General features: G+C 54.7%; 2 protein-coding genes across 3 annotated transcripts in view; one reads left to right on the forward strand and one right to left on the reverse strand.

The window, feature by feature from the left end:
* Positions 1 to 1936, forward strand: part of MAP6 (microtubule associated protein 6) — a 73416-nt gene extending 71480 nt beyond the window's left edge. Inside the window, exon 4 of the mRNA XM_047693315.1 lies at positions 859 to 1936. Coding sequence (XP_047549271.1) covers positions 859 to 1816 — 958 coding nt within the window. The 3' untranslated portion in view covers positions 1817 to 1936. The remainder of the gene's footprint in view (positions 1 to 858) is intronic.
* An 11684-nt stretch (positions 1937 to 13620) lies between these two features.
* SERPINH1 (serpin family H member 1) lies at positions 13621 to 22331 on the reverse strand. 2 transcript variants are annotated; one of them, XM_047692288.1, is made up of 6 exons: positions 22172 to 22242; positions 20637 to 20680; positions 17597 to 18252; positions 17155 to 17253; positions 16832 to 17064; positions 13621 to 14623 (listed from the first exon to the last, which is right to left on the reverse strand). In XM_047692288.1, the coding sequence occupies exons 3-6, from the start codon at positions 18207 to 18209 to the stop codon at positions 14321 to 14323; spliced, it is 1248 nt and encodes a 415-aa protein (XP_047548244.1). In that variant the 5' UTR covers positions 18210 to 18252; positions 20637 to 20680; positions 22172 to 22242; the 3' UTR covers positions 13621 to 14320. The 2 variants fall into 2 exon arrangements, with proteins under 2 accessions (XP_047548244.1, XP_047548243.1); XM_047692287.1 differs by lacking the exon at positions 20637 to 20680 and having other exon boundaries at positions 22172 to 22331.
* Between the last annotated feature and the right edge of the window lie 587 nt (positions 22332 to 22918).

The raw sequence follows: 22918 nt of genomic DNA on the forward strand, positions 1-22918 counted from the left end.
ATCCTGGTGGGAGGCTTAGACTCTGCTGCAGGGAAATCAGCCCCAGAGCCTTAGAGTGAGGGCAAGTGCCCAGGGACGGTGGAGGGAGCCAGAAGCAGGGACAGAGCAAGGGGAGCAGGGCCTCCTCACTGCCTCAATGGGGGGCCCCAGCCAGTCACCTGCCCAAGGTGGGGGCAATGGCAATGGCGTGGGCAACAATGAGGCACATTGTAGATAGAGAATATAAATGCACTGATAAAACCAATCGAAAGCCAGTCTGCTTTTTATTATCACCTTGTGCAGGCAATTCTAAGCAATGTTTATGATACAATACTTTCCCCCTGGCAGGGACAGTGCTCAGAGGGACATTCCCCTGCCCTCGTTATTGTTCCTCTCCACAGTTAGCCCTTAGCAAGGGATCTGGGGAGGGGACAGAGCCTTGGAAGGCCCTGAGAAGACAGTGCGCTGGCATGGGACCATCTGAGCAGATAGGCTTGCAGGAGGGCCCAGCTGCCATGGAGGCAGGAGGAGCAGCCTGGGTGGAGAGAGGGGTGGACGGGCTGCTGCGACGCCCAGCCTACAGGAGGACTCGGAGTCCAGCTCTGGTACCGCCCTTGTCACCTGGGGACCACCCTCTGTGCCACGTGCAGGTTATAATCAATTGGCAAGCACATTGAATGACTGATTCCTGAGCCTACCCCTCACTCCTCCCCATGTTCTGTTCTAAGAACATGCAAACCAGATTTTCCTCTCGGCTCTCCAGCAAGAGCTGCCCTCCCCAGGCTCCACTAGGCCAAGACTTATCAGGCAATCTGTGCTCTGCCTACTCCTTGGCCTGAGCTTGGGCCCTCACAGTGACTACCTCTCTCTCCCCTGCAGGAGCCAGGTTGAACTCGCCAGTGATTCACGTAAGAATCGAGGTCCTATAGCCACAGAGCCAGACAAGGATCAAAGTCCTGCGGGCCCAGGGCCTCTGAAAGATCAAGGTCCTGTGATCCAAGAGCGTCCGAAGTATCAAGGCCCCACGGCCCCAGAGCCTCTGAAGGATCAAGCTCCTGTGGTCTTGGCACCTCTGAAGGATGTGGGTCCCATGGTCCCCACACCAGTTAAGGATCAAGATCACGTGGCCCCCGAGCCTTTAAAGAACGAAGGTTCTGTGATCTCAGAGCCAGTGAAGGACCAAGGTTCCTTGGTCCCCGTGCCTCCAAAGAATCAAAGTCCTATGGTTCCAGGAACAGTTAAGGAGCAAAGTCCCATGGTACTGGCACCTGTCAAGGAGCAAAGCTCCGTGGTCCCTGAGCCTGTGGCTCAAGGTCCCACGGTCCCAGTACCTGTCAAGGATCAAGGTCCTACCGTTTCAGAGCAGCTGAAGGGTCAAAGCGCTACAGTCAGAGCACCTGTAAAGAATGAAGGTCCCATGCCCTCTGAGCCTGTGAAGAACCAAGCTCTAGTGTTGCCAGAGCCAGTCAAGGATCAAGGCGGAGCAGTCCCAAAGCTTCCGAAGGATCTCGAGCCTGTGGTTGCAGGACAGACAAAGAATCAAGGTCCTGTGGTCCCAGCACCAGTCAAGGATCAAGGCCCCGTGGTCCCAGAGCCTCCAAAGAATCAAGGTCCTGGGGTCCCTGAGCCTGTGAAGAGTCAAGTTCCTATAATTCCGGTGCCTCTGAAAGACCAAGACCTTCTGGTGCCACCACCAGCCAAAGACCAAGTTCCTGTGGTCCCCGAGCCTCTGAAGACTCAAGGTCCCAGGGGCCCCCAGCTGCCCACTATCTCACCTCCACCCCCAGTCATGATCCCAACCGTCCCCCACGCGGAATATATTGAGAGTTCCCCTTGACATGCCAAGGAAGGAGCTGGCCATGGAAGTGCTCCCTCCCAGGGGCAGCGAAGACACATATTTAATCCGCATGAAACACGTACCATATAGTCTTGCTGGAATATAATAAAACTTCTCCCTCTGGCTCAGCAGTATTTCTCTTGGGCTCTCCTTGAGAGAGAGAGAGAGAGAGAGAGAGTGTGTGTGTGTGTGTGTGTGTGTGTGTGTATACATGTGCACATATCCATACATACACCATGAACATTTAAAATTGGGCATGCAGGACTCAGAAATCCCAGCTCCTGCGAGTAGACAGCATAAGATGGGAAGGGGTGAGAGAAGCTAGGAGATTGGGGAGGGGACCCCATCATGAGGATGTGGAGCAGGACAAACCCATGTTTCTCCTTCACTCTCACATTCCCACAGCACTTCCCTTCTGACACCACATGTGGAACAATCATCTGACACCATCTGGGGTCCTGCCATTTGACTCACTTCTGACATCATTTACCTGGTTCCAGACTCCCAGGTTTTGAGAGCTAGGTCCCACAACACTGTCCCCAGGCCCACATTTCAGATGCCAATGGCGAGTCCCAGGTTATAACTTATACTTCTGACTGTGGGCTATAAGTTGGGATTTCCACACCCCCTTACCTGGGTTCCATAATTTGCTAGAATGTCCCATAGAACTCAGGGTAACACTTACTTAGGTATACTGGTTTACCATTAAAGGATAAAGGATACGGATGAACATCCAGACAGAAGAGATGTATGGAGTAAGGCATGGGGAAGGTGCATGAAGCCCTCACCAGGCATGCCATCCTCTCAGTACCCCCAGCAACCCAGAAGTTCTTCAAACCCCATATTTTGGGGAGTGGGGGTTTTGGAAGGCTTCATCATGTAGACATGACCCATTATTAACCCAATATTCAGCCCCTGTCCGCTTTCCAGAGGATAGGGGTAGGGCTGAAAGTTCCAAGCTTCTAACCATGGCTTGGTCTTTCTAGTGCCCAGCACCCATCCTGAAGCTATCCAGGAGACCACCAAGAGTTGCCTTGTTACAGCAAAAGAAAGTTTTATCACCTAGGAGGTTCCTATCACCTAGGAAGAGTTTTAGGAACTCTGTGCCAGGAACCAGGGACAGAGACCAATATTTTCTATCATTTCACAGGTTGGGTCCCATGAAAGCCAAAGAACAGGTTCCAAACCACAGTAGGCTGAGTTCTGGATTGGTCAGAGTTGAAGCCTAAAAAGGAAAGAGGAACAGGGACCCAGCTGGCCCAGGGTAATTCTGGGTGACAGTTGTTAGCCAAGGGTTCAGTCCTAAAGCTCATCCAGAGGTCATGTTTGTTTCTTTCCTTTTTTTAAGATTTATTTATTTATTTGACAGACAGAGATCACAAGTAGGCAGAGAGGCAGGCAGAGAGAGAGAGGAGGAAGCAGGCTCCCTGCTGAGCAGAGAGCCCGATGCAGGGCTTGATCTCAGGACCCTGAGATCATGACCTGAGTTGAAGGCAGAGACTTTAACCCACTGAGCCACCCAGGTGCCCCCAGAGGTCATGTTTCTTTCTTTCTTTCTTCTTTTTTTTTTTTTTAAGATTTTATTTATTTGACAGCGAGAGAGAGAGAGAGAGAGAGCGTGAGCATGAGCAGGGGGAGCAGCAGGCAAAGGGAGAAAGAGAAGAGCCTCCCTGCTGAGCGGGGAGCCTGATGTGGGTCTCAATTTCAGGACCCTGGGATCATAACCTGAGCCAAACACAGACACTTAACTGGCTGAGCCACCCAGGCACCCCCAGAGGCCATGCTTCTTGAGAAAACCAGGCCTCTGATCGGAGAGTCCCAGGACACTCATGAGGGTAGAACCTAACGTCTGCTAATCCCCATTCAATGTCCAGGACAGCCCAGCCAAGGCTTCCAGAACAATCCTGAGGTCCCTCATTCATTTACACACACAACAGACTTTTCCTTAGCATCCACTTTGTCTTGCTTGGTGTTGGGCATTGAAGTCACAGGGGTAAAGAAGTCTCAGTCTCATGAGAATAAAAGGTGGTATGGGATGAGACCCAAGGACACAACTAGAGGCGTGGCTTTGAAAGGGCAGTGAAGAGGGAATTCTTGGTGGGGGGAGCCAGGAAGGCTTCTGGGAGAAAGAGGCCATGGAGTACAGACAGCCTGGGGTCTCATGTGGTGTGGGTACAAGGTAAGCCCTTTCTGGAAGTCCTTGAATGAAAGGAACCCGATTTGCATGAGAGCTTGACCAAGGGGTATGGCAGGGCTCTGTGGCAAAAAAACCAGGACCAGGCAGAATCTGAGGTCCTGAGGGAGGGAGGCAGACTGGGGAAGAACACCCGGGCACTGTCAGGGCCAAAGCTCCACCTTGGTCAGAGATGGGTCCTGTGAAGACACCACTGTAGGGGCCACGACAGCCCAAAGATAGTGGGGGAAACTCCACATGTTGCCCCCACCAAAAGCCACTAAAGCCAGCTCCCAAGGAGCACTCCTACCCCTTTAGGGCCTTTAAGACCCATTATGGACACTAACCCCCTTTAAAGGTCTCTTTTTTTTTTTTTAAGATTTTATTTATTTATTTGACAGACAGAGATCACAAGCAGGCAGAGAGGCAGGCAGAGAGAGAGAGAGGAGGAAGCAGGCTCCCTGCGGAGCAGAGAGCCCGATGTGGGGCTCGATCCCAGGACCCTGGGATCATGACCTGAGCCGAAGGCAGAGGCTTTAACCCACTGAGCCACCCAGGTGCCCCTAAAGGTCTCTTTTTAAAGGGTTCCTTTCAAAGTAGCTCGGCTGGGTTGTTAAGAGAGAAACTATCACAGAAAGTACTGATGACTTCCAAATAGTTTTTTGAGCAATTGGCCCCAAGAGAGCCTCCTCGGCCCACTCCCAACAGCACCAGGGTTTTCTGCTCCCAGAAACCTCTCTCCTCTCTCTCTCTCTCTCTCTCTCTCTCTCTCTCTCACACACACACACACACACACACACGCGCGCGCGCGCGCGCACAGGTTCTTCCTGGCCCCACACAGAGCTTGCTGCCATACTAGTTCTCAGAGTCGGGGCCCTGCAGAAGAGAAAGGCCACATTGAGGTGAAAGGAGTGTTGTGTGTGGAAACCTTCCTCCTTTCAGTTCTCCCTCTGACCCACACACCCAGTCCTGTAACTCACACACCCCCATGGGCCAGGCCAGTGACGGGGCCATCTCAGAGACATGGAACCTCCAGGGGCAGGCGTCCGGGGGGTCAAGAGGGATGGGGCAGATTGGGGGGCTCTCTGGGAGTCAGCTCCACATGCGGGAGGTTAAAGCCATCCCAGTGACAGGGTCCCAACGGAAGAGAAGTGGGCCCAGTTCAAAGCTCTGGAGACTTTTAAAAGGTAGGACAAGAAATGCACAAAGAAAGCTGAGAAGGCTGGCCCCAAGCTGTAAGAAGAAACCAGGGACCTTCAGTGCCAGGCCTGTAATGCCCAGAGTCAAGGGCTGAGAGAGGGCAGATGAGGACCCGGCTGTGGCTGCTGGTTAAGTGGCTTCGGGGGGAGCAGGTTGACCTGGGATCCAGCCCCGCGCCAATCACCTCAGTTTCCGCACTTGTAAAGCCCTCCCAACAACGACTAGAGATCGTGCAGGCTGGGCTGGGGGGAAGCCTCCAGCCCAGGGCTGAGCTGCCGGCCTAGGCCCCACAGACCAACTCTCCACTGCATAGGAAGAGGGCCCAGTGAGGGAGGTGAGGGCCAAGGCCTCCCGTCCAGGGCTGGGGCCAGAAAAGGCAGGATAATGAACTCTCAGAAGCAGACTTCATTCCCGGCCTGGTCCTTCCCAGCTGCAGCCATGTCCCGGCCCCTCCCCAGCACCTGGCACCTCCATCCGTCCTTCTCCCTCCCAGGTCAAGCCCAGATGCCAGTGAACGGACCCTCTGCCTAACACTCCACAGGCACAGGCACAGGCACAGGCACAGGCACCGACACAGCGCAGCACCAAAGGGTTTGGGTGCCCGCTGAGGAGGCCAGGAGGGGTGGGACAGGTTGGGGAGCTCTCTGCAAGGGGAGGCTCCCGTTCCAGGCCAGGGCCAAGCCCAGGTCGGCCTCTGTCCGAGCCCACATCCGAGACTCAGGTCCAAAGATGCCCAAACTCAGTCCAAGCACCCCCAAACCTGGCTGGAACTTTCCAACCAGGGATCCTGCCCCAGGGTGATCAGTGAGCCCCGGCCCCAGGCAGCGGGCCCTTGGGCAAGACATGCTGGGTGGGGGTGAGAGAAGGAAACCTGGGGTGCGTGGGCGCGGACCCCGCCTGGAGTGGCCAGGGTAGGGGTAGGGGGGCTGCCACCTCAAGGCGGGTCTTGGAGACCCTCTAGGAGCCCGGCCGAGGCCTCGCTGGAGCACCTGGTGGCTGATCCCGGGACAGGCCTCGATTTTACTCCCTTCGCCAGGCGATCGCCTCCCTTAACAACTGCTGTCTGCGTGCCCGCAAGGCAGTGGAGACACCTTACCACACAGTGGGGGACGAGGACACGGCGCGTGTGGATCCACGGTAGGCCACAAGGGCCGGGTGGCACTGGGGCGGTACCTTTGGTAGTCTTTGTCCCGGGCAGGATGGGCCATCTAGAGGAAAGGGATGGGGAATGAACCCTGAGTGACCCAGTTCTCAGAAACCTGGAAATGTTCACGGGTTTGTTTTGTTTTGGGGTTTTGGTTTTTTGTTGTTGTTGTTGTTGTTTTTTTGCACCAATTTCCAGCCCTCCACTTCCAATCCAACACTACAACATGCCCAATCAACCTGCTAAATAAATAGGGAATCTGTCCTCTTTCTTTATGGCCATCCCCTTTATACCTCACAATTATCCCAATTTGTAATTCTGCATGGGAATTACGTCACAGTACTCAGGGCATGAGAAATGTGCTTTTCTTTACTCTGATAAATCAAATGAAATCTAGTTGGAGTCCCCTCCTCTCACTGCCAGGGTTGGCAGAACCTCTACTCTTATTAGTCATTTAGTCATTTACCATTTACTGCCCCCCTCCCTGGGGCGAGTCACAGACCCAGGAGGCTCAGGCCATCCTGAGAGGAAGACACACCGGTTACCGCTGCAGCTGCTCCCAGCCCCAGCCAGGCAGGCACTGGTGGCCCCAGGCCCCTACACCATGCTTGGCTGGGAGCTCCCAAAGCCTGCCTAGACTGAGTAGTGTTTATGCCATTTCTCCAGGGACCCCTGTAACCCATCCCTCAGAGGTCCCACGATCCAGCTCGCCAGCTCCCTGCCCTTTGTACACACACCCACCCCCTTCCCCAAGTCAGGCCACTCTACCTCTTCACCCATCAAAGAACCTACACTTTATTTATTTATTTTTTTGGATTTTATTTATTTATTTGAGAGAGAGAGAGAGAGCATGCCTGCCTGCACACACAAGGAGGGGAGGGGCAGAGGCAGAGGGAGAAGCAGACTCCCTATTGAGCCTGGAGCCCAATGCGAGGCTCAATCCCAAGACCTTGAGACCCAATGACCTGAGCCAAAGCAGACATTTCACTGACTGAGCTACCCAGATGCCCCCAAACACCCACACTTGAATCCCTTCTCCTCCTCAAGCAGGCCACTTTAACATCCTCAACGGGCTTAGACCTAATTCTTGGGGGACATCTCACACTCCCACCAGCAATGGATGAGGGCTCCAATCTTCCACAGTCTTGTCAACACTTGTTATTGTCTTTTTTTTTTTTTTTTTACTATAGCAGCGATTTTTTTGCTGACTCCAAATCTTCCACTTTTTTTTACACATCCAGTGTGTGTTGAGTGGATATCCAGGAATCCAGGCAACCGCAGGCTGGGGCAGGAGGGTGGACTCCGTTTGGTACATGTTGAATGGGAGACACCTGTGGGACAGTTGGGGAGGGGTGTCTAGGAGACTCCTGGATGTAGGGGTCTCAGCCTTGGACGGGGATCTGGAATGAAGGCAGAGATGGGGACCTCATTGAAATTTGGGTCTCCCCAGCCCTGGAAAGATATGTGAGGCCGGAAGAGAGGGTGTGTTTACCCAGGCAGAGTGTGGAAAGTGAGAGGAGGAGGATCTAAGACAGAGCCTCGGGAAACACCAGCATTTAAGGGACAGGAGAGGAAGGAGCCCCTGAGGGGAGCCTGTCACCAAGCAACAGAGAGGTCAGAGGAAAATTAGAAAAGAATGTCGCCTCCAGGAAAGCATCAGGGAAGGAGGGGCCAACAGGATCCGAGACCATGAGTACTTCCCTCCTATATGGGTTAAGAAGAGTCCACTGAACCAAATGGGTAAGAAGTCAGTACATGTTGAAGTTTTGTGGTGAAGTTCATTATACTGTTTTCTCAACTTTCACCTATGCTTAAAATTTTTCCTATTTCAAAAAAAAATTTTTTAAATCCCCATTGCACTGGCAGTAAAGAGATCACTGGCGAGCTTGGCACAGAATCTCTGGAGTGGAAGAAACAGGAGCCTGATTCTAGGAAATGAAGGAGGAAAAGGGAGAGAAACAGAGTATATTTTCACCTTGATGCTGACTGACATCTCAGAGAGCAATCCCTGAGCCCACACACCTCAAGTATTCTGAGAAAAGCGATGACTGTGGATGACAGTCATTAATTACTTTATTGGTAATAAATAATTACCTGGCCTCCCACACAGGGACCATTCTCAGGTAGGCCCAGCAACAAGCCAAGAGCTCTTTCTCGAAAGGAAGAAAATTGCTCACCAAGGAGAGCCTGGATTTGCTCTAAATCCTAGATGGTTCTTCTATCAGGGATCAAACACCACCCTCATCGGCCGCAGATACCAGAATCCCTTTGGGGTCATCGAAGCTCCTGGAAGAGCTGCCTTCCCTTCCTCCTGGACCACCCAGAAGCCTTCTCCTACTCTGGAAGTAGGCAGCTTACAGGCAACTCAGTAAACTCAAAGCGGCTCACCAAATCATGGTAGAGATTGCCTCCCCCACACACAGAAGCCCAACAAGGGTACTTTCTTTCCCTTTGTGGGATATGATGGTTAATTTTATGTGTCCACTTGACTAGATCACAGGGTGCCAGGTGACTTGGTCGTGCATTATTCTGGGTGTGTGTCTGTGAAGGATGAGATTAACAATTGAATCTGTGGACTGAGCAAAGCAGACTGCCTCCCCAAGGCAGGTGGGCCTCACCTAATCTGTTGAAGGCTGGATTAGCACAAAAGGCTAAATAAGGGAGAATGTGCTCTCTGCCTGATTGTCTTCAAGCGAAGACATTGGTCTTCTGCCTTCAGACTAGAATTTACACCGTCTACTCACTTGCTTCTCAGGCCTCCGAGCTTGGACTGGAACTATTATCATTGACTCTCCTGGATCTCTGGCTTGCCAACTGCTGACCTTGGGGCTTCTCAGCTCCATAGTTGTGTGAACCAATTCCTTACAGTAAATCTCTTTAGATCTATATCTATCTACATACATTTATATCTATATTTTTGTATCATATATGTCTGTATCTTCTACTAATTCTGTTTCTATGGAGAATCATAACACTAATCCTGACCACTGAACACCCAGAAACTTCACTCGGGGGGCAGGATTTATGTTCTTACGGGATTTATCTCCCATCCTCAACACATCTGTGCCTCATCAATGCACTGCTACTTTCCACTCTCCAAGTCCTAGGAACATGCTGTAGTCAATGGAGCAGGCAAGGATGCTGTCCTGTCATTTGGGAGGACAATCAAAATCCCCAAAGATTAAATCATAGCTGAGAACCAGCAACTCGATGGGTTTCAAGACAAGAGGAGAGAGCTATCCTGCTGTCTCTGCCAAGAGAAAGACTACTTCCGGTGTTCTCCATAGAGGAAGAGAAAAAAATTAGTTTCAGAGAGTTTCACATCAAGTGACAAAAAATATGTACATTTGCTCACACAAACACACGCACATAAAATCCACACCTCGAATAGCAGCTACAACTGGAATCCTCATCTGAGCAAGCCACTGATGGCTCCCTGTCACTCTCTGAGCCCCATGCCTTCTGCACAGACCATGCCAGCAAGTTAAAGGACACGTGACAGACACCATCCCTGACACTTTGAAGTCTTTGATGATGGCACAAATTTCTGTGATTCTCCCGGAGTCGAACCATTGTTTCAACCTATTGATTGGTAAGAAGGGGACATTCCAGGAGTTTTCACTCATCCCTTTTCTATGAGAATGGCCCTTATTCCATAGGCCTGGAGAGTCATGTGTGAATTCCACCTATAAATTTCTTTTTTTTTTTAGATTTTATTTATTTATTTGACAGAAATCACAAGTAGGCAGAGCAGCAGGCAGAGAGAGAGGGGGAAGCAGGCTCCCTGCTGAGCAGAGAGCCGGATGCAGGGCTCAATCCCAGGACCCCGAGATCATGACCTAAGCCGAAGGCAGAGGCTTTAACCCACTGAGCCACCCAGGCGCCCCCCACCTATACATTTCTATTGTTAGCCCTGAAACTAAGAGAATAATTCCAGGACGGGTCTAGAGTCTCACTGGGTGCCACGAGCCTGGACTTGGGTCTAAACTCCAGTGACCGCCCGGTCCACTTGAGCCCCTGCACAGTGCTTCTCTGTGTCCTCAGAGATTAGCCTTACATAGACTGAACGTCAGCTCACCCCTGAAAAGGCTGTGTATTTTCCCTTCACAGAGCACAGTTCTCTGGCAAATGGCCCGGGAAAGATTTGGCGGGGGTGGGGGGGAGAACTGAAGCTCTCTCTCATAGTGGCTCTAGTTAGGCTCCCATAGCCCAAAAGGGAAGGGAAGTGTCTGACTGTTTACTGTTTTGTTGCTTCTGTTCTACAGATGAAGGACTTAGAAACAGCCTGTTCAGTCCCTTTGGTCCTATTTGGCCTCTGAACAATTAACCTCTGCTGAAGATACGTAAGTTAGGGTAAGTTAGACTCTTCCGATCACCACCTGATGTCTGATGTTCCAGAAGACCAAGTGCTGCTGCGTGTGCTCTGCTCCCCGGGGCCCCGACATTTCCACTGAAATCATGGAGCCCATTTCTGTGGCAGCGTGTTCCGCCAGCATCCCTAGCTTCCAGAGAACAAGCAGCACATCGTGTTTAAAGACACTCCCCTCGCTAACATAGTTCCCAGCAACTTGCTGAAGGGAGTTTCCTACAGGCTCTGTCATAGGAAGTCAGGAGTGTGGAGCTTGGCTAGGGGCTATGTGAGTGGGTCACACCGGGTAAACCCACCTCAGCTTTCCTCCCTCCCTTAGTCTCTGGGTTCCTTCCTCTATTTTTTTTTTTTTAAGATTTTATTTATTTATTTATTTATTTGACAGAGATCATAAGTAGGCAGAGCAGCAGGCAGAGAGAGAGGGGGAAGCAGGATCCCTGCTGAGCAGAGACCCCGATGCAGGGCTCGATCCCAGAACCCTGGGATCATGACCTGAACCGAAGGCAGAGGCTTAACCCACTGAGCCACCCAGGCGCCCCTTCCTCTATTTTAAAATAAGAAATTCTTGGCATTTCAGCATCAGTAAAGCACAGTTCCCGACTGAATCTGGGGTTCAGCCAACAAGCTAAATCAACAATGAAAACCAGCCCTCACTGCCCAAACTGGAGCACTGAATCTAGGACCTCAGGTAAATGTATCCTGTATTATAAATAAATTCAGGGAACGCCTGGGTGGCTCAGTTGGTTAAGCATCTGCCTTCAGCCCAGGTCATGATTCCAGGGTTCTGGGATCAAGCCCCGCATCGGGCTGGCTTGCTTCCTTGCTTGCTTGCTTTGTGGGGAGCCTGCTTCTCCCTCTCCCTCTGCCTGCCACTCTCCATGCTTATCTCTGTTAAATAAATAACTAGAATCTTTTTTTAAAATTAAAAAAATAAATGAATGGAATTAATTGATTGATTGATTAATTCAGGCTGATGAAATGATATTTCTGCCTCCATGGACTAGCACCCACAGAAAACGTTCCCACTCATGTTTTCCAGATTTTGTGCTAATGGAAATTAGCAAAGTCCTGCAATGCTTTGGGTGTGCATGCATCCTCCTTCTAAACTTGACTCCAGGGCCAGCCCCCAGAGGCAGGTGAGCATGGACCTCCAGCCGTGGGACTGGAGACAAGGGGAGTGGCCCATGAGAAGCCTGCCTCTGGCGGGTAGCCTGCAAGCATGCCCAGGCTCTTTTGCTGCTCCTGTAGTTAAGAGGTGGAACGTGTGCCTCACCCCTGGGATCTGGGCACCTTACGACTTGCTTTGACCGACAGAATGTGAAGGAGGTGACATGAGGCTGGGCCCCAGGGCCTTAGCTGCTGCCTTCATCCTCTTAGAATCCTGAGGCCACCGTGCCAGGGAAAAGCCAGGACGCAGGACCACAGGTCAGGTCTGTCAGGCTCTGATGCCTCAGTCGCCAAGCACCAGGGTGCCTGCTGGACCACGTCCTTTAAGTGAGCCTCTGTTAGTCACCTCCCCTATACCAGGCCTTGTGTGAGGTCTAGGATGTGGCAGGACACAGGCAGACCAGGGCCTGCTCTCAAGGAGGTCTCAGCTGGGGTCTGTTTCCTCTTCCATAGGTGCAGGACCACAGAGATCCTTGGGGTTAAGGGAATCCTGTTGGTAACTGTGGAGTGTGGCAGTCACGTCTGTCCACCACTTTTATCTTCCACAACCAGGAGGCTTGTGTTTCCATAGAGGCCAGACCTTATCGTTGACCTGCTGGGTGGCCTTGGGCTGGCCACTTCACCTCTCTGAGCCAGTCTTCTCATCTGTAACATGGGACAGTAGTGGCTACCCCTTAGGGAAGCTCTGTGGAATTAATGAGATCACCCACAGCAGGGCCAGACCCATAGTCCAAGCTCAGGAGAAAGTTAATCCCCATCTCCCCACACACCTGCCCTACACTCAAGACCCTCACAACCTTTAACAACCAGCGTGCTGGGAATGACAGGACCTCCCTCCAACGGCCTCTGTTGGAAAGCTCACACAGGGCCTGGATGGGCCACTGGAGGCACTCTCCTGGCGTTCGGCCCCAGCCTGCCCTTGACCTGTCCCCCTCTGCCACCTGCCTGCCACCCTCCATGTCAGCAACTCCACTCTTCACTGTGAGGCGGGAGCACAGACTTCTCACCACCTCCCGGGATGTGCCCAGATGGCAACAAATGGCCTCAGGGCCCCGTTTGTGTCAGGGGGTTGCCAACCGCCCATCCCAAGGCCTGGTTTCCTTTCCTGCGAGCTCCCAGCTGGTGAGGGAGCTGCTGCAGGCTGAACTCTGGGCCCTGGAGTCCTTGCTAGTCTCTGTGCATCTCCAAGCTGTGCTTACAGGGTCAGGGTGATCATTAGGATGACCATTCCCGCCTAACTGGGCTATTGTGGGGAGTAAGCGGGATGACATACATAGACCGTAAGCAGGCTACGCACCTTTAGAATCTGGCCAGGTCCCCTCCTGCCCTTCCTGGGTGGCACAGAGGGGGAGCTAGCCAAAGTACTAGAAGCAATTCCAGCTCAGCCCCCCTGGCTGTGCTGGGGATCTCTGCAGGTTATCTCCCTCAGCCTCAGTCATCCCACCACTAACACAGGGGTAATTCCTACCTATCCAAGCTGCTAAGAGGTTTGGATAAAATTATTTATCAGGTGTTCAAGTCTGGAACGCCCTGGGCTCCTGGCCCAGCACTACCATTCCTGCCCCGCAGCCACCTCTCCAATAGAGCCAAAGCCAAGACAATTTCCCCAGTCAGGGTGGACTGGCCCTGCGGTTATCTGCTGGCATTTCAGGGTCCGAGATGGGCCCTAGCTCCACAGAAGGAGCCCTTGTCCCCTGGGAAGAACGACCTGGGAATCTCAGATCCAATCACCCTCCAACCTCCAACAGAACTTCACTGGAAAAGTTTTATTGAAAAAGAAATTGTACAAATAAGTTCTTGGTTTGACAGCAACAAAAGTTCATTTCCCTCCCGCCCTCCCCACCTTTGAACATCTATAAAAGGAGAAAAAAAAAGTTCATCCCCATGATGCCTGATCAGAGTCTGCCCATGAGTGCCCCCACCATGAGCAGGTTCCTGCCCTCTCTCTGGGGCCAGGGCCATCGTGGGGGTGCTTATCCCAGGGGCTGCAGCACCTCATTATTTTAGAGGGGAATTGGGAGAGGACTGGAATAGAGCTGGAGAGAGGGCTGAGGTGATGGTAGGGTCGGGAAAAGAGGGCCCCCATTCCACAGGGCTGGGTTGAAGCCCCCTAGCTTGATTCCGCCTCACAGATGAGAAAGCACTTGGCTATAAATATGAACACTGATTGAGGCAGGCTTAATCCCAGGATGCTGAGGGCTGGATACGCCAACTGCCCCAGGGCCCACAGAATGTGGGGTGTCTGGGCTCAGCATCATGGTATCTGGGGGCCCATATCCAGACAGAGTCAATTCTGCCTGGGAAGATCTGCTCAGACACCCAGGAAGCCTGCTCTGTTTTCCCACCCCCACCCCATGGCACAACCAAGGTCGGTACCTCAGCTCCCCCCCATAGCACCCATGTGTCTCAGGAGCCTTGGGCTGCCTCCTGCCATCCCGTCACCCTGGGGCCCTACAACTCATCTCGCATCTTGTCACCCTTGGGCCGGACCAGGCGCCCAATGAACAGCAGGGAGCCGGTCTGGGTGTCTCGAACCAGGAAGATGAAGGGGTGGTCAGCGTAGAAGAGCTTGGGACTGCGCAGCTCCTCACGCCCATAGATGTCCTGGTCAAAGGGGTTGCCCTCTGTGTCCCACTCGAAGGCGGTGGCGTGGAACACGCTGGCCAGGTACAGGTCCTTCTTGCCTGACATGCGTGACAGGTCTGCCTTGTTCTTGTCGATGGCCTCAGTCAGACCCAGTCCAGCCAGGTGTTTCTGTGGGAGAAGGGGGGTACCAGGTGAGGTCACAGCGGGCATGGCTCCTAGACCCTCACCCTCCGCCCATACCACCCATCACCTCCTATGCTGTCTGTTCCCCTCCCAGTCCTCTTCTGTGTGCTGGACATGATGTGGGCCCTCTGAACCATGGCCTCGTCACTCTCATGACAACCCTCCAAGACCTTCTAATCACCACTTCGAAGATGAGGAAACTGAGGTTGGGGAAAGGGAAGAATTTTATCCCTGGTCCTGCCAAGCAATCCGGATCAGTGCTTCTCAAAGCAGGGGTTGTGGATAGCCAGTATGGGTAGCACCCAGAAGCTTATAGGAAACATATATTTCCTGACTCACTCCCTCCCACAGCCACTATCTCACAGTCTCCAGGGGTGGACCCGGGAACCTTCAATAAAATCTCTAGGTAATTCTTGGCACACTCAAACATGAGGAAGACTAATCTAAGGATAGCTAACCCTGGGAGTTAAAGCCTGTCCAGAGTGACAGATGCCTGGGACTTGCTTCAAAATAATCTGACTGGGGAGGAATGGGTGTGTTTAGGTGAATCCTTATTGGTCATGAGTTAATGAGGGTTGAAGCAGGATGATGGATACAGGAGAGCTCATTATGCTGATCCCTCTATTTTTAATATATTTCCATAGAAAGAAAACACAGCCCACAAACATGCACACCCCCACCCCCACCACACATACCTTCCATGGCTCTGCAGAGGCCCTGGAAGCCAAGTACAAGCTCTTCCACACGTGAACTGTGTTTGCACCATAGCCTCACCTCCAGCCGTCTCCCCTTCCAACAGCCTCACTGAACCATCAGCGCCCACAACAGTGTCTCAATGGCCGACATGCATCCCGGTAAGGTGCTTTCACCACCCCATCTCCCAGGAAGCCTTCCCTCTCCCCAAGACTGCAGCCCTGCCTCCCTGCGGCTCAGCACCCCAGCCTCGCTCTGTTTCAGTGTCTGGGCCTGTCTCTGGCCCCCGACTCCGAGCTCTCCCAGGGCAGGGCCCCGGTCCCACATCCTCCCTCTTAGCAAGGAAGACGCAGCCATGGAGGGCTGCCGTCTTGAGTCCAAGGCCCACTTCCCTGGCAGGACCAAACAGGCACCTGACCTGGGATCCTGAGGGTCAGGGGTCCTGAGGCAGGTGTTCCAGGCCCAGCCAGCGATTCCAGTCCCAACGACCCTATACAAGTTACACCCTTCCCATTTCCCAACTCTGTGTACCCACTGGACTGGTGTGTCCACTCAGGGTTCCAAGAAGACACATGAGAGGAAGGGGGACAATGGAGTCAGGTAGCAGTGACTACAGGAGGAGGAGCTGGGAAGGGCCTGGGACAGGCTCAGGACACAGGGATGGCCCGTGTCTGGAAAGCACAGCTCAATCCACAGTACAGACTCACAAGTGCCCCATTTTGTCTCAAGCTTCCTGTCCACTGTGTCAGCAGTGACTCTGAATCAATCCTGTGAAGGAGAAGCTTGCCAAAGAATCCTTTCTGGCATCCAAGGCAGGAATGAGATAAAAGCTTCCTCTTTTGAGTACATAAAGAAGTCTCTCTGGACAGACAAGACCACCCTGAGTTTTCACCTTGAGGACTAACTACAGCTCCACCACTGACTAGCCAGTGTGACCTCAGTGAGTCCCGGCTTCTCTCGGAGCCACGGGCCACCACCCAGGGTGGTCACGAGGGGAAAAGACTGTTGAGCACGTAGCTTTGGGTTCCGGTTGTGGCTAGTGCCATACCGCTGACAGCCATTGTTAGTCTTACTGCTGTGTGAGCGTCGAGGTGGGCTTGAAGAGCCTGTCGCTGGGGCACCTCAGACTCTCTGAGGGCACGGCCTGGCACCAGCCGCCTGAGCCACTGTCTGTGTGACTCTGGAGAAGCTGTTTAACCTTCCTGAGCCTCCATTTTCTCATTTGTAAGGAGCTCGATAGCCCTACCTGACGAAGCTGTCTTGAGCATGAAAAGTTTAATATATATAAAGTACTCTGTATACAGCAGGTGCCCCATTATATTTAGCTACTGAGATCATCATCGTGTTCCCAAGGACAGGTTCCGTGCCTCCTTCCCCAGCAGCGCTCAGTCCTGCCTGGACACCTAGAGACTCAGGACAGCCCTGCTGAGCGGACAAATGGGAACCCCAAGCACCCCTCTCCTGCAGGCCCTGCAGCCCCCAAGCGGAGCCGTCCCTTACCTGCAGGTCATGGGTCACCTCTACCACCCCCTTGGGCAGGGAGATGGCAACAGCTTTCTTCTGCATCTTCCCCATCCAGATCTTCAGCTGCTCCTTGGTCAGAAGCTTCTCCAGGCGCTCCAGGGGCTCCACGTGGTGCGGCATGAGGATGAGGAGGCTGGACAGCTTGTGGGCCAGGGGCATCTCCACCATTTGCAGCTTCTCCTTCTCGTCGTCGTAGTAGTTGTAGAGTCCTGTGGGGACAGCAGGGAGGCCGCTGGGCAGGCCAGGCCCCAGGCACCCTCACACCCCCAGCTCAGCTCCCTACTTGACCAGGCACCCACCTGTGCGGTGCATCATCGTAACCCCGACGGTATATGAGCGGGTCACCATGAAGCCTCGGTTGTCCACCATCTTGTGGTGGAACTTCTCGTCCCAGTGCGCTGTAGCGGGAGGCAGAACAGGGTCAGAAACAGGCCCCGGCTTGGGAAACATGCCTTCGTTCCAGTCTTTGGAGCTCAGCAGCAGTCCTCCTCCCCTCTGAGCGCCCACCCCCCAGAGTACATGCTTCCCCTGCTTTGGGGGACTGGGGTGCTGGCCCCAGGACACTGCCAGAAGCTATGGCTCTCTACAGTCAGGGCCTGGCTGTTTCCACGTGACGGGGAATGCCTTCCGGAGGAGGACCCCCAGCTCAGCCACCACCCACCTCCGGCCTTCCACTTGGCACCTGTCAGGCATTTAGGCGGCCCCTGTGGAGCTGCAGCCACCACCCCTGCCCAGACTCACGCTTGAAGAACATGGCGTTGACCAGCAGTGCGCCATCCGTCCGCTCTACGTCCTTGGTGACCTCAGGCAGCTTGCCGTCGGTGGTCTGCGCAGCCCACTCATTGATGGACTGCAGGGCGCTGCGCTTGTCGCGGAAGTTGATCTTGGAGTGCTCGCAGTTATAGTGCTGCTTGCTGCTGCGCACAAAGTCCTCCGCGAAGCTCACCGAGCTGGGCCCGTACAGGCGGCTGCCCAGCTTCCAGGTCACGTTGCGCGCCGTGCTGTTGCTGAAGGCTCGCAGCAGCTCGCCCAGGCCCGCGTGCACCTCCTCGTCGCGCAGCTGCTCTGCACTCAGCACCGCCTTGGCCTGGGACGCCGTAGCGGCCTTGCCCCCCAGCGACACGAGCCCCAGGGATGAGGCCACCACCACAGGCGACAGCAGGATGTTCTCCACTGCCTGGTCCTTGGCCATTGCCTGGTACAGGCTGAAGGCCAGGCCGGCACTGCGCTCAGCCAGCGTGGCTGCTTTGGGGCTCAGCTTCTCTGCCGTGCCTGGGGCCGCCGGCTTCTTTACCTCGGCGGCCAGGGCCATGGCCAGGAGGCAGCAAGTGCTGGTAAGCAGGAGGAAGCGCATGGCTGGGAGGCGGATGGTATGCACCACGAAGGACCTGTGAGGGCTGCAGAGAGGGTGGGCCTGAAACCCCGGGTATTCCTCCCTGATGACCATCCCCAGCCTTCTGGCAGCCACCAAGTCCCCTGCAGATGGGAGCAAGAAAGCCCCAAGTTCTGAGGAAAGCAGCCCTAACTCAGAGCTGCCCAGATCCGAGGTCTTACTCAGCCCACTCTCTGAGCTCCTCATCCAAAACAGCGTTTCTAGCAAGCCACCACCTCCTCCCAATTGATTTCTGAGGCGGAACTGACAACATGCAGTCTTATGCGTTAATTATGCACTACCTCCATGCCTAACTAGACTGTGACCTCCAAGAGGACAGGAAATCTGGCCAGTCTGGTTTCCCTGTGTATCTCCAGCGCCTAGCACACAATAGGCCTCAGCTATTCCTGAATGAACAGAAACCAGGGCCACTCGGCCAGACTCAGGGTCCTCAGTTTGCATAAAGATTAGCTCTGATCTCATACCACCCCAGGGCCCTTCTCCCAGTGGCAAAAAGTGGCAGATGGACTGAGGGTCTGCATGAAACACAGGTGCCTGGGCAGAGGATGTCCTGTTGGGACAGGCGAAGGCCTGCTCCTCCCCCCATGCCTTTCCTTCTGCCCTGGGATGTTAATGAGTCACTGGTTAGCTCACTCATTAAGCGGGGAAGCCCAGATGCTCCACTCTCCCGCCCCATGGTGCCCTTGCGTGTCACCTCCTTGCTCAGCCTTGGTCCCCATTTTCCACGCTGTCAGGGTCTAGGTCTCCATGCCCAAGGCCTGTGTCCTAGCAGGGACAGGACTGCCCAGCTCTCCACGGTCCCTGGCGTGAAGGGGAAATTCCCAGGACACAAGCTGAGTGCGGGGTAGGTTTCCTGAGGAAGGATACTGGAGGAGGGGTAGGTCACAGCTCAGTGGAGCAATGACACCCCCTCCCCTTCACCAGAGGCTGGCCAGATGTGTGTTTGCAGGAAGCTGGGTCTACCTCAAGTTCCATTCTGCCCTCTCATCTGACAGTCGCTGCCACCCAGGCCCTCTGCTCTATGGCTTCAGGGTGGGCAAGACCCCTCTCAAACCACAGTGGTAACAGTGGCCCCTAAAACCAGCCTCACTCGCCTCTCTGGGGCCTCCAACCAGGACAGTCTCTCTGCATGGGATACATCCCCCCTACTTTCATGCAGGACAGAAGAGATGACAGGGCAAAGGGAAGGGTTGGAAGAACTCTAGTGGAAGCTGGGAACCCACTGCTCTGGCAGATCCCATCTCGTGGCTGTCCAAAAAGTGCAAATTCGGAATCCTGGTGGAAGACCCTCAGGACCCTCAGGACAGATCCTGCAGGCCTGTCTGTAGGAGCCCCGGGTTTCCGGGAAGACTCCACGCTATAGCTACCCTATGAACCAGGGCAGGTCCCCCCTCCCTGGGCTGCCAGCTCTTTGAAGGTATGGTGTAAAGGGAAAGCAAAAAAGAGGGATGGGGTGGGGGGAGGCAAGGCACAGAGAGACCGGTACCCTACCGAGAGTCCAGACTGGGGAGATCATCTATCCCAGGGCCCAGGCCGCCTTCCTCCTAGCCCTAGCTCCTTCCCCACCAGGCCTGGAGCCTCAAAAGCAGAATGACCATAGGATTATTGCACAAACAAGGACACCTAAGAAAATGAAATGGAGCACTACTGATGATTACACCAGGACAACAAACATATGGCCACTCTATTAAAAGGCCACCACTAGTTCATACAGCTGTGATGCCAGAGCACAGACCCTAGGCAGAGGCCACAAGCAACTCATTAGAAGAAAGTCAAGGAGCCACGTGGCAGACACCATCTTGACAGCCCCCACCCACAGCCAACTAGGACCTCAAAGGACTGGGAGGGGCCTTCCAAGAAAGTGCCAAATGACTAGTTTGAGATTCCTCAGGCAGCCACAGAGCTGCGCTCCTGCTCCTGCTCCCACTCTGGCTCTAGGTGACGTGGCAGGCTGGAAACAGAATTATCTGCATCCGCCAGCAGAGGGGGGCTTCCAGCTTGGGAAGCAGGAGGGTTCAGGTCCCAAGGGGTGCTCCAGGGCCTCCCTGGCCTTGGCTATGAGTAGGCACATCTGGCTCTGCAGGGAGATCCGTGGCTGTGTAGAGGGCTGCCTTGTTAATCCAGCAGCAGTCACAGAGGAAGACAAGTCGTGGCAAGCAAGCCAGCTTCCCGCAGCCCAGCAGCCCAGCCCATGTTGCCACAGAGAAATCCCAGGCCCGAGGCCATGGTTAGACAATTTATAGTCCAACAAAGGACAGGAGCCAAGGGCTGTGCCCATAGCCAGACTCAGCTGAGACTGGATTCCGGGCTTCTCTAAGAGGGGAAGGGTAGCAAATTTTCGGGGGTCCACAAGAGAGGATCTCAAACAATTGAGGGAGTCTAAAGTACCTTGAAACTGCCTCAGAGGGAGGTCAATGCCTGCCTTTTTCATTCTGAAAGAAAACAGAAGAGTGAGGAGGGTGGGATAGGGCAGAGCTGGGGTGGGTGGTGGTGAGGGAAGGGCCTGTAAGGCCTAAGCCCCAAAATGGGACTCTCCCCCGGCACAAAAAAAGGTTTATCCAGTCCCAGATCCACAGGGACCTTGGAGGCTGTCCACCTCACTGGGAAGTGGGAGCAACTGAGGCCAGAAAGCGGACAGGGAGGCACCCCAGGTCCCACAGGATCAGTGGGGGTCAGGCCTCCTAGCTCAGGGCTCCTTCCTCCCAGAAGCACCCACAGAGCCCCCTGAGGAAGCCAGGATGTAGTATCCTGTTACACAGGGAGTTTAAAAAAAAAATTCTGCTGGGAATCCCGTTGACCAGAGACAAAAGGAGTGGATCAAAACGGGAGGCCTCAGGAAGGGGGGATGGGCAGATGAACCATCTGAGGACAGGAGGGTGTGGTACCAGCCAAAGACTTCTAGGGAACCAAGGCCCCCTAATTTTCCTCGGGCCTCCATCCGGGCCCTATAGCCCAGAGGGACATGCTGGACGGAAACCGGGAAGAGGAGGGGCCGGACCTCCTGGCCATGCTGGAAGTGGTTTCATTCTTTCTCCACTCCAGCCACCTCAGGAATGTCCCTGAGCTGGGGGCAGGGAACCCTGGCCTCTGGAAGTAGTACCCTTAACCCTGCAGTTACCCCCAGAACCAGGAGGTGGACAGAGTTAAGAGTGCCTTCTAGTCAGCTAACCCTTCCCTCTCGGTGGGGGGATAGGGACCCAGCTGTTTCCTCCCCCCCAACCCCGTTCTGGAAGGAGGTGGGGAAGACCGTGCTGGTCAAGTTCCTTCTTTAGGAGCCAACATCTACGGGTGCAGGCTGCTGATCAGAAAAGGAGCAACCGTTGGTGACCCCTCGCAAACTGTGGGGAACCCAAGACACACACACACCCCGCCCTGAGAAGAGCCTAGACTATTTCACCTCCTTTCCTACCTTCAGGAGGCTCCCCCCACCCCCAACAAGCCCGTCAGGAGCTGGACCACTCACCCCTGATGACCCCTGGGCCTCAGCCCCAGAGGCGGAGGCGCCATTAACCGTAAAGCTGGCCTGGCCTCCTACCCCAGCTGGAAAGGGCCCCAGACCCCATCTTCTCCCTTCTGGTTCCCACACAGAGGCGAGTCCCAGCATCCTGGCTCCCAGGCCCACTGTTTGCTCTCTGCCATCGCAACCCCTGCCCCATACTTCTGTAGAACTCCGCACTTGGCCCCAGCCTCCCAGTGCTCCGACTCCCCGCCCCGCCCTACCCCTACGGGCTCACTCGGCCATCACCATCTACCCCCGAGCTCCGGATCCCAAACGCTCCAGCAGCTCCCAGGGTGCCAGGGCCTCCAGTTCGCGGGCTCTGGGTTGGCCCCCAACCCCTCCCCGAGGACCTCCCACCCCCTCTCACTCTCCGGAGCACCCCCCCAAGGCGCCGGCTGCACGCTCGCCGGACCCCCGCCCTCACCTGGGCCGGGCGGGCTGGCGCCGGACTAGAGTCCCACTCGAGCCGCGGACCGATTCCACTCTCCGCCGCTCCCGGCTCCCCAGGTCTATATATGGCGTTCCCCTCCTCCCGCCCGTCCCGAGAAACTTCTGGAAAGTTGGAAAAGCTTCCGGAGGGCGCCCCGGCTCCGCCACAAAAAGCCAAAGACCTCCCCCAGACCGCCCCGGCTCCCGCCCCTCCCTCTGAGGGCTTTCACCCGGCCCCTGGGTCCTACTGCCCCCCACACCTGGCGGGGCTCGAGGAACCCCCGCAGAGAGGCTGGGCGCTGAGACCTGCACGACCTGCCCAGGGCGCGGGTGACCTCTGACTCGGCGCACACTGCGGAGACTCCGCACTTTCGAGGTCCTGGAGATGGGGAACGGGGGGAGGGCGGTCGTTCGAACCGCTGAGCTGGATGGGACACTGAGCTCCTGGGTCCAGCTCCCAGGAGAGGAGCTCCCTCCTCCCCACATGCCGGCTTACCCCCGTCACACACCCTTCCAGCAGCCCTTACCCTAGCAGGGGCTCTGCCCGGAGGCGATCCACTCCCCCGTTTTAGAACGGAAACTTAATTAGGGACCCGGACACAACCCTCCTCAGTCAGGGTCCCCCGCCTTTGTCTTAGGGGAGATAGTCAGAAATTGAGAGACCGTTATCTTTCTCCATCCGCAGCTTATCCTGAACAGCTCGACCTCAGCGACCGCCCTGCCCAAAAGGGATCCTACCGGG

Source organism: Lutra lutra, chromosome 10 (genome assembly GCF_902655055.1).
Source record: "Lutra lutra chromosome 10, mLutLut1.2, whole genome shotgun sequence".
Classification (NCBI taxonomy): Eukaryota; Metazoa; Chordata; class Mammalia; order Carnivora; family Mustelidae; genus Lutra; species Lutra lutra.